General features: G+C 50.5%; 1 protein-coding gene across 1 annotated transcript in view; it reads left to right on the forward strand.

Annotated features, from left to right (window-relative positions):
- The first annotated feature begins 576 nt into the window (after positions 1-576).
- Positions 577-13870, forward strand: part of FKBP9 (FKBP prolyl isomerase 9) — a 35751-nt gene continuing 22457 nt past the window's right edge. Inside the window, exon 1 of the mRNA XM_038770178.1 lies at positions 577-906. Within this exon, the coding sequence (XP_038626106.1) occupies positions 683-906 (224 nt within the window). The 5' untranslated portion in view covers positions 577-682. The remainder of the gene's footprint in view (positions 907-13870) is intronic.

Consider the following 13870-nt stretch of genomic DNA (forward strand, 5'->3'; position numbering starts at 1 on the left):
GGAATGGGGGGAGTGAGGGGTGGGCTGGGGGTGCCAGGGATGGGGGGAGTGAAGGGTGGGCTGGGGGAGCCAGGGATGGGGGGAGTGAGGGGTGGGCTGGGGGAGTGAGGAATGGGGGAGTGAGGGCTGAGCCGGGGGAGAGAGGAATTGGGGGAGTGAGGAATGGGGGGAGTGAGGGGTGGGCTGGGGGAGCCAGGGATGGAAGGAATGAGGGGTGGGCCGGGGGAGAGAGGAATGGGGGGAGTGAAGGGTGGGCTGGGGGAGCCAGGGCTGGGGGGAGTGAGGGGTGGGCTGGGGGAGCGAGGAATGGGGGAGTGAGGGGTGGGCCGGGGGAGAGAGGGATGGGAGGGAGTGAGGAATGGGGGGAGTGAGGGGTGGGCCGGGGGGAAGAGGAATGGGGGGAGTGAGGGGTGGGCTGGGGGAGCCAGGGATGGAAGGAGTGAGGGGTGGGCCGGGGGAGAGAGAGTGACGTTGTGGGGGAGCGGGGGGCGGTTGGCAAGGGGAGGGCGGGTCCCTCCGCCCGTCCGCCCTTCTGCCAACGCGGCAGCGCGCCTTGGCTCCGCCCGCTGCAGGCCCTGGAGGGGGGCAGGAGGAGGAGGACGAGGTGGCGGCTCCCATCCCAGCCTCCCGGCCTCCCGGCCTCCCTGCCTGCCGGCCTCCCTGGCTTCCCGAGGGCCGGGCCATGCTGCTGCCGGTGGTGGTGCTGGGGCTGTGGTGGCCGCGGTTGGCGTGGGGGGCGGCGGCGGGCCTGGGCCCGGCCTCCAGTCCCCCCTCGGGGCCGGGGCTGCAGCTGGAGCTGGAGAGGCGCTTCGTGCCGGACCCCTGCCCGCGCACCGTGCGCCCGGGGGACTTTGTCCGCTACCACTACCACGGAGCCTTCCCCGACGGACGGCGCTTCGACTCCAGGTACCGGCACAACGGCACCATCCGCCCCCGGGCCCCGGGCCCCGCGGGGGCCAGCTGGCTCAGAACAGCCCGCCCTCGGGCCCGGACCGCCCAAGGACCCCGCCGCATAATAATAATAACAGTGATAGTGATGATCAGAGCATCTGTTTTGTTGTCTGGCCCCCCCACCTTCTAGACCGTGAGCCCGTTGTTGGGTAGGGACCGGCTCTCTATAAGAATCCGTTCATTCATTCACTCGTATTCAGACTGTGAGCCCACTGTTGGGTAGGGACTGTCTCTACGTGTTGCCAATTTGTACCTCCCAAGCGCTTAGTACAGTGCTCTGCACATAGTAATCGTGTTTATTGAGCGCTTACTGTGTGCAGAGCACCGTACTACGCTCTTGGGAAGGACAAGGCAACATATAGAGACGGTCCCTACCCAACAGTGGGCTCACGGTCTTGAATCAATCAATCAATCAATCGTATTTATTGAGCGCTTACTGTGTGCAGAGCGCTGTATTTAGCGCTTGGGAAGGACAAGTCGGCAACATATAGAGACGGTCCCTACCCAACAGTGGGCTCACGGTCTAGAATCAATCAATCAATCGTATTTATTGAGCACTTACTGTGTGCAGAGCACTGTATTTAGCGCTTGGAAAGGACAAGTCGGCAACATATAGAGACGGTCCCTACCCAACAGTGGGCTCACGGTCTAGAATCAATCAATCAATCGTGTTTATTGAGCACTTACTGTGTGCAGAGCACCGTACTACACTCTTGGGAAGGACAAGGCAACATATAGAGACGGTCCCTACCCAACAGTGGGCTCACAGTCTAGAATCAATCAATCAATCAATCGTATTTATTGAGCACTTACTGTGTGCAGAGCACTGTATTTAGCGCTTGGGAAGGGCAAGTCGTTAACATATAGAGACGGTCCTTACCCAACGGTGGGCCCACAGTCTCCAATCAATCAATCAATCAATCAATCGTATTTATTGAGCACTTTGTGCAGAGCACTGTACTGAGCACCTGGGAAGTACAAGCTGTCAACATATAGAGGTGGTCCCTACCCAACAGTGGGCTCACAGTCTAGAAGAGGGGCTCACAGTCAAGAATAATAATAACGATAGCATTTATTAAGCACTTACTATGTGCAAAGCACCGTTCACTGGGGAGGTTACAAGGGTGATCGGGTTATCCCACGGGGGGCTCACAGCCAGTCCCCATTTGACAGATGAGTTGACTGAGGCCCAAAGAAGTTCAGTGACTTGCCCAAAGTCACACAGCTGACCAGTGGTGGAGCTGGGATTTGAACCCATGACCGCTGACTCCAAAAATAATAATAATAATAATAATAATGACGGCATTTGTTAAGCGCTCACTCTGTGCCACAGCACTGTTCTAAGCACTGGGGGGGATACAAGGTGATCAAGTCGCCCCACGCGGGGCTCACAATCTTAATCCCCATTTTGCAAAGGAGGTAACTGAGGCCTAGAGAAGTGGAGTGACTTGCCCAAGGTCGCACAGCAGACATGTGGATGAGTCGGGATTCAAACCCATGACCTCTGACTCCAAAGCCCGTGCTCTTTCCACGGAGCTACACTGCTTCTCTGAAGCCCATGCTCTTTCCACTGAGCCACACTGCTTCCCTGTATGTTGCCAACTTGTACTTCCCAAGCGCCGCACGCAGTAACCGCTCTATAAATACGATTGAATGAATGAATGAATGAATTTATTAAGCGCTTACTATGTGCAAAGCACTGTTCTAAACGCTGGGGGGGATACAAGGTGATCAGGCTGTCCCACGTGGGGCTCACGCTTTTCACCCCCAGTTTACAGAGGAGGGAACTGAAGCTCAGAGAAGTGAAGTGATTTGCCCAGGGTCACGCAGCAGACATGTGGCGGAGCCGGGATTAGAACCCGTGACCAGTGACTCCCAAGCCCGGGCTCTTTCCACTGAGCCACGTTGCTTCTCACTTGTCTGCTGGGTGACCTTGGGCGGCCCACTTCATTTCTCAGGGCCTCAGCATCTGGAAAAGGTGCGGGGGGGTGGAGATGTTGAGCCCCACACGGGACAGGGACTCCCCCTCCGCATGCCTGACACATAGTGAGCGCTCAACAAATACCATCCTCACTACCAGCGCTTAGAACAGTGCTTTGCACCCAGTAAGCGCTTAATAAATACCATTATTATTATTAGTATCAGGGTCTTATGCCGTCGAGGCGTCTCGGCCCGCCGCGACTCCGTGGCTCCGTCTCTCCCACCTCCACCTGCGATGGTTCTGGATTTAACAAATCGTATTTGTTAAGCGCTTACTCTGTGCTAAGCGCTGTACTAAGCGTCGGTGCGGCGACGAGCCGGTCGGGTCGGGCCCAGCCCACGTGGGCTCACGGCTCGATCCCTGTTTTGCAGATGAGGGAACTGAGGCCCAGAGACATGGAGTCACTTCATTGAATCGTATTTACAGAGCACTTAACTGCGTGCTGAGCATCATCATCATCATCAATCGTATTTATTGAGCCCTTGCCGTGTGCAGAGCACTGTACTAAGCGCTTGGGAAGTACAAGTTGGCAACATATAGAGACAGTCCCTACCTAGCACTGTACTAAGCACTTGGAAAGTCCAATCCTGCTCTTGCCCAAGATCCAAGCCAAATTGGGTTGGAAACAGCCTCTGTCCCATGTGGGGCTCACCGTCTCCATCCCAAACCCAAATTTTTGGTTGTGATGAACATTTAGAGGGGCGTGCTATCTATTTTCAAGTCACTGTGTATATATGTTTGTACATATTTATTACTCTATTTTACTTGTACATATTTATTCTATTTATTTTATTTGGTTAATATGTTTTGTTGTCTGTCTCCCCCTTCCAGACTGTGAGCCCGCTGTTGGGCAGGGAGCGTCTCTAGATGTTGCCGACGTGGACTTCCCAAGCGCTTAGTCCAGTGCTCTGCACACAGTAAGCGCTCAATAAGGACGACTGAACGAATGAATCCCCCTTTCGCGGATGAGCGGACTGAGGCCCGGAGAAGCGAAGTCACTTGCCCAGGATCGCACAGCAGACGAGTGGCGAAGCCGAGATTAGGACCCGTGAACCTTCCGGCTCCCGTGCCCTACCGCGGCTTCACTTGCCGCTCCCAGTCCTCGACTTCCATCCCCATCCCTCCCACCGACTCAACCTGGATACCTTCCCTGCCCCTGATTCCCTTCAAGGCAGGAGCTAATGGCGAATTTAGGGATACGCCTGAGGGATAAACGGGAGAACCGCTCCGGTTCATGGACGCTGCAGTGTGTGCTTCCCATCAGGGGAGACACTGGGACAGAACTATGCTAGGCGTATAGTTCATTGTAACAAATGATTCTTTTGATCGTATTTAGAGAAGCAACGTGGCCTGGTGGAAAGACCACAGGCCTGGGAAGCCCTGGGTTCCAATTCCCACTTGGCCACTTGTCTCCTCATTCATTCAATCGTATTTATTGAGCGCTTACAGTGTGCAGAGCACTGTAGTAAGCGCTTGGGAAGGACAAGTTGGCAAGACCACAGACCTGGGAAGCCCCGGGTTCCAGTTCCCACTTGGCCACTTGTCTCCTCATTCATTCAATCGTATTTATTGAGCGCTTACAGTGTGCAGAGCACTGTAGTAAGCGCTTGGGAAGCACAAGTTGGCAGCATATAGAGACGGTCCCTACCCAGCAGCGGGCTCACAGTCTAGAAGGGGGAGACAAGACGACAAAACAAAACGTATTAACCAAATAAAATAAATAGAATAGTATATCAATCAATCAATCGTATTGATTGAGCACTTACTGTGTGCAGAGCACTGTACTAAGCGCTTGGGAAGTACAAGTTGGCAACATATAGAGACAGTCCCTACCCAACAGCGGGCTCACAGTCTAGAAGGGGGAGACAAGACGACAAAACAAAACGTATTAACCAAATAAAATAAATAGAATAGTATATCAATCAATCAATCATATTGATTGAGCGCTTACTGTGTGCAGAGCACTGTACTAAGCGCTTGGGAAGTACAAGTTAGCAACATATAGAGACGGTCCCTACCCAACAGCGGGCTCACAGTCTAGAAGGGGGAGACAAGACAACAAAACAAAACGTATTAACCAAATAAAATAAATAGAATAGTAAATATGTACAAGTAAAATAGAGTAATAAATCTGTATAAACATGTATACAGGTGCTGTGGGGAGGGGAAGGAGGGGGAGAGGAAGGAGGGGGAGAGGAAGGAGGGGGCTCAGTCTGGGAAGGCCTCCTGGAGGAGGTGAGCTCTCAGTAGGGCTTTGAAGGGAGTCTCATCAGAGACCTTGGGCAAGTTACTTCATTCATTCAGTCATTCAACTCATTCAATCGTATTTATGGAGCGCTTACTGTGTGCAGAGCACTGTACTAAGCGCTTGGGAAGTACAGATCGGCAGCATATAGAGATGGTCCCCACCCAACAACGGGTTCACGGTCTAGAAGGAACTAGAAGGGTCCAAACCTAGCCCCTCATTGCAAGATGCAGTTCTCACCCGCTCTCCGGGCCTCGGTTACCTCATCCGTAAAGTGGGAATTAAGGCTGTGAGCCCTATGTGGGATAGGGACTGTGTCCACCCCAATTATCTCGAATGTGCTCCAGCGCATAGTACAGTGCCGGGCGTATAGCAGGCACTAAACAAATACCGTAAAACTGGAAATATCCTTGAGGCTGGCCCCTCATGGGGCCCATGGAGCCCTCTGTGGCCTGGATGTGGACCTCAGGGCCTCCCATCGTTTTATCCCTGACCGAACCAAATCTTTATTCATTTAGGCCTCTGTCTAAAGAAGCCTCCTGTCAGGTAGCAGGTTGAAAAAAAAGATCCAGTTCTCCGCCCCGCCATCCCAAGTTTTATGGGTAACGTTTTCCTTACGTTTTCTCGTGGGCAGGGGATGCATGCTTCAGTTGTATTTTCCTCAAGTGCTGAGTGTATTGCCCCCCTCGTGGGTACTTTGGTGCCACGGCTACTGCTAAATGGGGGATAGTATTCACTACTGCTGTATTGAGCGTCTCTTGATCCTCGCGAGCTAAGAGCCAGCGTGCGTGCACAGGTTTTCTGGGGACGAGTACCGAGACAAAGGGCGATTCGTTCCCCGACGGGGAGGTGGGGGCCTTGCTGCTTTTGGGCCTTTAAGACTACGAGAAGGCCCAGGCCCAGAAGCCTAGACGCTGGCTTAGGAATATCTTACATTATTATTTCGATTTCCCATTTCCCAGATGCTTTCGGCGATCCCGCCGCCCTCTTCGGCAAAAGAAGAAAGGAAGGGCTGTGCATTCCCTCCAGGCACTAGCCACTTGGTCCGCTAGCCGGTCCCGCGCTAATGCAGCGAGTCGAGGTTGGGAGAGGTGTCCTGTTGCCCCTCAATCAATCAATCGTATTTATTGAGCGCTTACTATGTGCAGAGCACTCCTCCCACGAGAAAATGGGTTCGCTTACCCCGTGAGGGGTTAAGGGCATTCACACGCTCAACCCTCTTTGAGAAAGAAAGAGTGTGTACTTGGAGGAAGAGGGGAATATAGACAATTACGGACCAATTAGCGTGAATTCGATAGGCTATGAGATGGTCAAACAGAGTATAAAACAAAATACGGAGCATCCCCTCTCTTAAACCAGGTGAGAAGGACCCCGAACTACAGTGGGACCCAAATCCAGGCCACGGTTTCCCATGGCGCCAGGCCTTTCTCCCGATTTGGTCCCACAGACTCGACCTTTCAAGCTGAGGGTAGAGGAGAAACAAGAAGCGGCTCCAATTTCTCCTCCCCCTGACTCTTAACTCCTTGTTGATCGTGCCCTTTTCCCCAATCCTCCCTGGTTGTCGGTTGGGCTTCCTCCAGGTAGCCTCTGGAAGCCTGCGGCTGATGATGTTGCAATTTAGTTTCATTTCATGTCTCCTGGCGATGCCAGTGCCCGGTGCGAAAGAATTATGAGCCCTCTGCGGCCTGGATGTGGACCTCAGGGCCTCCCGTCGTTTTGTCCCTGACCGAACCAAATCCTCATTCATTCAGGCCTCTGTCTAAAGCCTTCCGTCAGGTAGCAGGTTAAAAAAAAAAAAGATCCAGTTCTCCGCCCCGCCATCCCAAGTTGTATGGATAACGTTTTCCCTACTTTTTGGAAAGTGTTTGAGTCTCAGAGACTTCCAATTCACTCTACTTGACTCTTAGGAGCCATCATCTATCACCATCTCCCTTCCGACTCTGCTGTGTGACCTTGGGGAAGTCACTTCACTTCCCTGTGCCTCAGTTCCCTCATCTGTAAAGTGGGGATGGAGACCGTGAGCCCCACGTGGGACAGGGACAGTGTCCAACCCGATTTGCTGGTACCCACCCCGGCGCTTAGTGCGGTGCCTGGCACATTCATTTATTCAATCGTATTTGAATAGTACGATTCAATAGTACATAGTAAGCACTTAACAGATACCTCAGTTATTATTATTACTACCATACTGACTCTCTGGGGTGGATGTTGCCACGGTCACTGTAATTCGGGAGTCTCCGAATGGAGCCTTTTGTTAAGCAGGCTGTTGTGGCTACGTCAGACTTTTGCCTGTTACTGGTTGGCAAACACTTTCAAATGAAAGTTGTCTCCTTTTGCGGAATATGCCCCTTATGGGCAAGGGGCACACTGAGACAGCTCTGAGTTTCTATGTACCGTATAATTAGGGAAGTTGGCCACGTACTCAGAATTTGGATCCCGATTTGGGCATAAAGCTCATTCCACCGTTAAGCTTTCTCGAGCCCCTATCTTTCTGGCATTTAATGGAAATTATTCATTTTGCCAGGATTTTAATTTGGGTGCGTCGTCTTTACTCCTGTTGATAATTTCACTTTTGCGGCTCAAAATTCCCCAGTTATTCTGGGCTGAGCAGTGATTTGCAATGAGAGGAAATGCGCCGTTTTCATTTTAAAAAAGCTTGCTGGGGGGCCGGGGCGGGGGTGTGCAGGAATTTAGCATCTCTTGTACAATTACCGATGTTCTAAAACCCTTTAACTAAACACCCGTTTATCGGTTTGAAGCCAAAGAGCATAGCACTTGCGTATATTTGTACATATTTGTTACTCTTTATTTTATTAATGCTGTGTATATAACTATAATTCTATATATCTATTTTGATGGTATTGATGCCTGTCTACTAGTTTTGCTTTGTCTCTCTCCCCTTTCTAGACTGCAAGCCCGTTGTTGGGAAGGGATTGTCTCTATCTGTTGCTGAATTGTACTTTCCAAGCACTTAGTACGGTGCTCTGCACACAGTAAGCGCTCAGTAAATATGATCAAGCGAATGAATGAGCGTGCCTGAGTGAGGTAGGTGTGTGAACCTGTAATATAGCACAGCTCTCTTGTCACAGGGAGGGAAGGTGTCACTCCAAAAGTCCGAGGCCAGCCCCCAGGGTGCGGGATGGCTAGCTGGACCCCAGATAATCGTGAATAATAATTGTGGTATCTGTTAAGCGCTTACTATGTGCCAGGCACTGTACTCAGTGCCAGGGTGGATACAAGCGAATCGAGTTGGACACAGTCCCTGCCCCACATGGGGCTCACAGTCATTCATTCATTCAATCGTATTTATTGAGCGCTTACTCTGTGCAGAGCACTGAGCGCTTGGGAAGCACAAGTCGGCAACGGATAGAGACGGTCCCTACCCAACAACGGGCTCACAGTCTAGAAGGGGGAGACACAAAACAAAACGTGTGGACAGGTGTCAAAATCGTCAGAGCAGATAGAATTAAAGCTATGTGCGCATCATTAACAAAAAAAATAGTACATATGTACAAGTAAAATTGAGTAATAAATCTGTACAAATATATATACAGGTGCTGAGGGGAGGGGAAGGAGGTAGGGCGGGGGCGGTGGGGCGGAGGAGAAGAAAAAGGGGGCCCAGTCTGGGAAGGCCTCCTGGAGGAGGTGAGCTCTCAGTAGGGCTTGGAAGGGAGGAAGAGAGCGGATGTGTGGAGGGAGGGCATTCCAGGCCAGGGGATTTTTTTTTTTCCCAACCAGAAATTGCTCTATTTTATTGCCTGGCACGGGGAGAACACAGAGGTGCTTGCAACAACCAGGTGATTTCGGCTCAGTATTTCCCCTCCACCTCTCCTTCCCACGTGAAGCAGGAGTGCTGAAGTCAATCAATCAATCAATCAATCGTATTGAGCGCTTACTGTGTGCAGAGCACTGTACTAAGCGCTTGGGAAGTACAAGTTGGCAACATAGAGAGACAGTCCCTACCCAACGGTGGGCTCACAGTCGAGAAAGTCACCGACAGTGGGTCTTCCGTAGACGTGTAAATAAGGCCGTCTTCTCACTGAAGCCATGTTGAGGCTCCTTGGGCCATCCCGCCAGCCAGCCCAGCCCATCAGTGACTTACCCAAGGTCACACAGCAGACAGGCGGCGGAGCCCCAGCCCTGTGCTCTAGCCACTATGCCATGCTCACACCCACTGCAGGAACCCAGTAGGAGTGGGTATGGTCAGCTGTGTGACCTTGGGCAAGCCACTTCTGTGTGCCTCAGTTACCTCATCTGTAAAATGGGGATTAAGACTGTGAGCCCCAGGGGGAACAACCTGATCACCTTGTATCCCCCCCAGCGCTTAGAACAGTGCTTTGCCCATAGTGAGCGCTTAACCAATACCACCATTATTATTATTATTATTACGGTGGCCGTAAAGTTGCCGACGATGCCAGAGACCCCGATATCTCCGTCGCTCGGCGAATCTGAACCAGAGACCGATCGAGCCAGATTTTTCAGATCGGTGATCTGCTCTCGTCCCATTCCCCGGGAGGGTGCTGAGGATCAGCGTCCCCCCACTCCTTGTTTGTGGCCTGGAGGAACTAAGGGAAGTCACACAGGGAGGGGGGCACCTATCTTCAGGAGAGACCCATCCCCTAGATTGTAAGCCCGCTGCGGGCAGGGATTGTCTCTCTTTATCGCCGAATTGTACTTTCGAAGCGCGTAGTACAGTTCTGCGCACACGGTCGTTGTTGGTGTCTCACGCCGTCGTGTCCGACCCACGGTGACGCCATAGGAACGCCCCACTTCCACCTGCAGTTGTTCTGGTAGCGTATCCGTAGGGTTTTCCTGCCTTCCACGCGGTAGACGAGTCTCCGCCCTCGGCTCTGCCCGTTTTGACCCGGGCATTCCGTGCCAAGCTTGGCTAGGAATTCCGTGCCAAGCTTCCGTGCTAGGAAGCTTGGCATTCCGTGCCAAGCTAGGAATGGCACGGGCAGGCCTCAGCTTGACCCTCCCTCCTGTAGTCGTGACTGGTAGAGGACTGGAAACCCTCCAGTTGCGACCCTGAGAGGGGTCTGCCCGCGGTAAGCGCTCAATAAATTTTAGACTGTGAGCCCACTGTTGGGTAGGGGCTGTCTCTATATGTTGCCAATTTGTGCTTCCCAAGCGCTTAGTACAGTGCTCTGCACACAGTAAGCACTCAATAAATACAGCGTGAATAAATGAAGCAGCGTGGCTCAGTGGAAAGAGCTCGGGCTTTGGAGTCAGAGGTCATGGGTTCAAATCCCGGCTCTGCCAGTTGTCAGCTGCGTGACTTTGGGCCAGTCACTTCACTTCCCTGTGCCTCAGTTACCTCATCTGAAAAATGGGGATTAAGACTGTGAGCCCCCTAAGGGACAACCTGATCCCCTTGTAACTTCCCCAGCGCTTAGAACAGTGCTTTGCACATAGTAAGCACTTAATAAATGCCATAAAAAAATACGATTGAATGAATGAATGAATTGGCCCATCTGGGAGAACTCTATCAGGTCACTGTGGGTCTGGAGGACCCCCCCAGGAAGGCTCGGGAGAGTCTGGGAACCGCTTGGGTCTGGTTGAAGCTGGAATTATTATTATTATGGTATTTGTTAAGCGCTTACTACGTACCAAGCATTGTTCTAAGCACTAAGGTAATCGGGTCATCCCACGTGGGGCTCACGGTCCTTTTTTTATGGCATTTATTAAGCGCTTTCCTATTGTGCAAAGCACTGTTCTACAGGTGAGGGAACCGAGGCCCAGAGAAGTGAAGTGCCTTGCCCAAGGTCACACAGCAGAGAAGTGGTGGAGCCGGGATTCGAACCCACGTCCTCTGACTCCCAAGCCCGGGCTCTTTCCACTGAGCCACCACCAGGCCCAACTCCCGGGTGCGGCCCCGCACCTTTCCTCGTCTTCCCGGAGGACATCCGGGCTGGGAAGCCGGCCTAGCCCCCTCCCGCCTCCCCAGGGAAGCAGATGCTGCCCGGGATTTGTTCACTGGCCATCTCGGCTGTATATATGTATATATGTTTGTACATATTTATTACTTTATTCATTCATTCATTCATTCATTTATTTATTTATTTATTTATTTATTTATTTATTTATTTATTTATTTATTTTACCTATACATATCTATTCTATTTATTTTATTTTGTTAATATGTTTGGTTTTGTTCTCTGTCTCCCCCTTCTAGACTGTGAGCCCACTGTTGGGTAGGGGCTGTCTCTATATGTTGCCAATTTGTACTACCCAAGCGCTTAGTACAGTGCTCTGCACACAGTAAGCGCTCAATAAATACGATTGATGATGATCTCGGCTGGAGGAGATCCCACTGTTGGGTAGGGACTGTCTCTATGTGTTGCCAACTTGTACTTCCCAAGCGCTTAGTACAGTGCTCTGCACACAGTAAGCGCTCAATAAATACGATTGATGATGATGAGGAGGAGATCCTCCTCACCCTGGTTTCCTGCACCGCAGCTGATGCGGGTCTCTTCTTGCAGTGACCGGGCTGAGAGTGGCAAATTCATTCATTCATTCATTCATTCATTCATTCAATCGCATTTATTGAGCGCCTACTCATCATCATCAATTGTATTTATTGAGCGCTTACTATGTGAAGAGCACTGTACTAAGCGCTTGGGAAGTCCAAGTCGGCAACATATAGGGACAGTCCCTACCCAACAACGGGCTCACGGTCTAGAAGGGGGAGACAAGACAACAAAACATTTACGAGAGCGCTCAGTCAATAGGACGATTTGACGGATTTATGAAAGCGTCCCGTAAACAGGCCGATTTTAGGGACGTACGAGACCGCTCGGTAAATGGGCTGATTTTAAAAAGTTACGAAAGTGCTCAGTCGTGACGGTTTTAGGGATTTCCGGGCGCTCGGTAAATAGGGCGATGTGACGGATTTCCGAAAGCGGTCAGTAAACGGGAGGATCTTACGGATTTAGGCGCGCTCAGTAAATAGCTGACTTGACAGGTTTACGAAAGCTCTCAGGAAATAGGCCGATTTGAAGGAGTTCAGTCATGACGATTTCTCAGCGCTTACAACAGTGCTCAGCACCTAGGAAGCGTTTAACAGATACCACCCTTAACAAATTGCCAAAAACGCTTGACGGATTTACGAGCGCTCAGTAAACAAGAGGATCTGACGGATTTAGGGATGCTCAGTAAATAGGAGGATCTGACGGATTTACGAGCGCTCAGCAAATAAGAGGATCTGACGGGTTTAGGGACGCTCAGTAAATAGGCTGATTTGACGGATTTCCGAGCACGCTCAGTAAATGGACGGATTTTAAGGAGTTACGAAAGCACTCAGCAAGAGATCATGGGTTCTAATCCTGCTGTTTTACCCGCCTCCGCCCTCACTGCCACCCCTCCTCGCCAAGCGCAGAAGGCCCGGAGAGTCATGTCAACTACACGTGCCCGTATTTTCAGACAGAGCTTGCTATTGATACCCGTCGTTGGGTAGGGATTGTCTCTATCTGTTGCCCAATTATACTCTCCAAGCCCTTAGTACAGTGCACACAGTAAGAGCTCAATAAATACGATTGAATGAATGAGTGAATATTATTAGTAGATTATAGATTTACTAAATTCTTTTAGATTTTTTAGACTGTGAGCCCACTGTTGGGTAGGGACTGTCTCTATATGTTGCCAACTTGTCCTTCCCAAGCGCTTAGTACAGTGCTCTGCACACAGAAAGCGCTCAATAAATTTGATTGATTAAAAGCTAGGTGATGATCACCTAGTGCAGGAACAAGCATCAGTATTTGTTTTTTTTTTAATTTATTATTGTTCCTCGCTGTGGGCAGAGAATGCGTCTGCCAGCTCTGTTGTATCATACTCTCCCAAGTGCTTACGTAGAGGAGCAGCGTGGCTCAGTGGGAAGAGCCCGGGCTTTGGGGTCAGAGGTCGTGAGTTCAAATTCCGCCTCCACCACTTGTCAGCTGTGTGACCTTGGGCAAGTCACTTCACTTCTCTGGGCCTCAGTTACCTCATCTGCAAAATGGGGAATGACTGTGAGCCCTCCATGGGACAACCTGATCACCTTGTATCCCCCAGGGCTTAGAACAGTGCTTTGCACATAGTAAGCACTTAATAAATGCCATTATTATTATTATTACTACAGTGTCGTGCATGTACTAAGCACTCAAAATACCATTAATTGATTGATTATCATCTTACCTCCTTCCCTTCCCCACAGCACCCGTATATATGTATATATGTTTGTACATATTTATTACTCTGTTTATTTTACTTGTTACCTATCTATTCTATTTATTTTATTTTGTTAGTATGTTTGGTTTTGTTCTCTGTCTCCCCCTTCTAGACTGTGAGCCCACTGTTGGGTAGGGACTGTCTCTATATGTTGCCATCTTGTACTTCCCAAGCGCTTAGTACAGTGCTCTGCACACAGTAAGCGCTCAATAAATACGATTGATTGATTGATTGATTATCATCATTACTATGATGACTACCAAGATAATGAAAATGATCCCTTGTAAGCCGTTGCATTTGGCAGATTGTTTTATAACTATTAAGTAGTATCTATATTTAGTAAATCTGTTTATCGCATCCACTTCCTCTGGGTCGGCTAAATGTTGTTCCAGCTAAAATGAAGACATTATGTTGAAGGTCAGAAGCGAGGCTGGGAAATGGAGCAAAATATCCTATTGAATCCTGTGGGTGTGTATTACCCGCAAGGT

This window comes from Tachyglossus aculeatus, chromosome 2 (genome assembly GCF_015852505.1).
Source record: "Tachyglossus aculeatus isolate mTacAcu1 chromosome 2, mTacAcu1.pri, whole genome shotgun sequence".
NCBI lineage: Eukaryota > Metazoa > Chordata > Mammalia > Monotremata > Tachyglossidae > Tachyglossus > Tachyglossus aculeatus.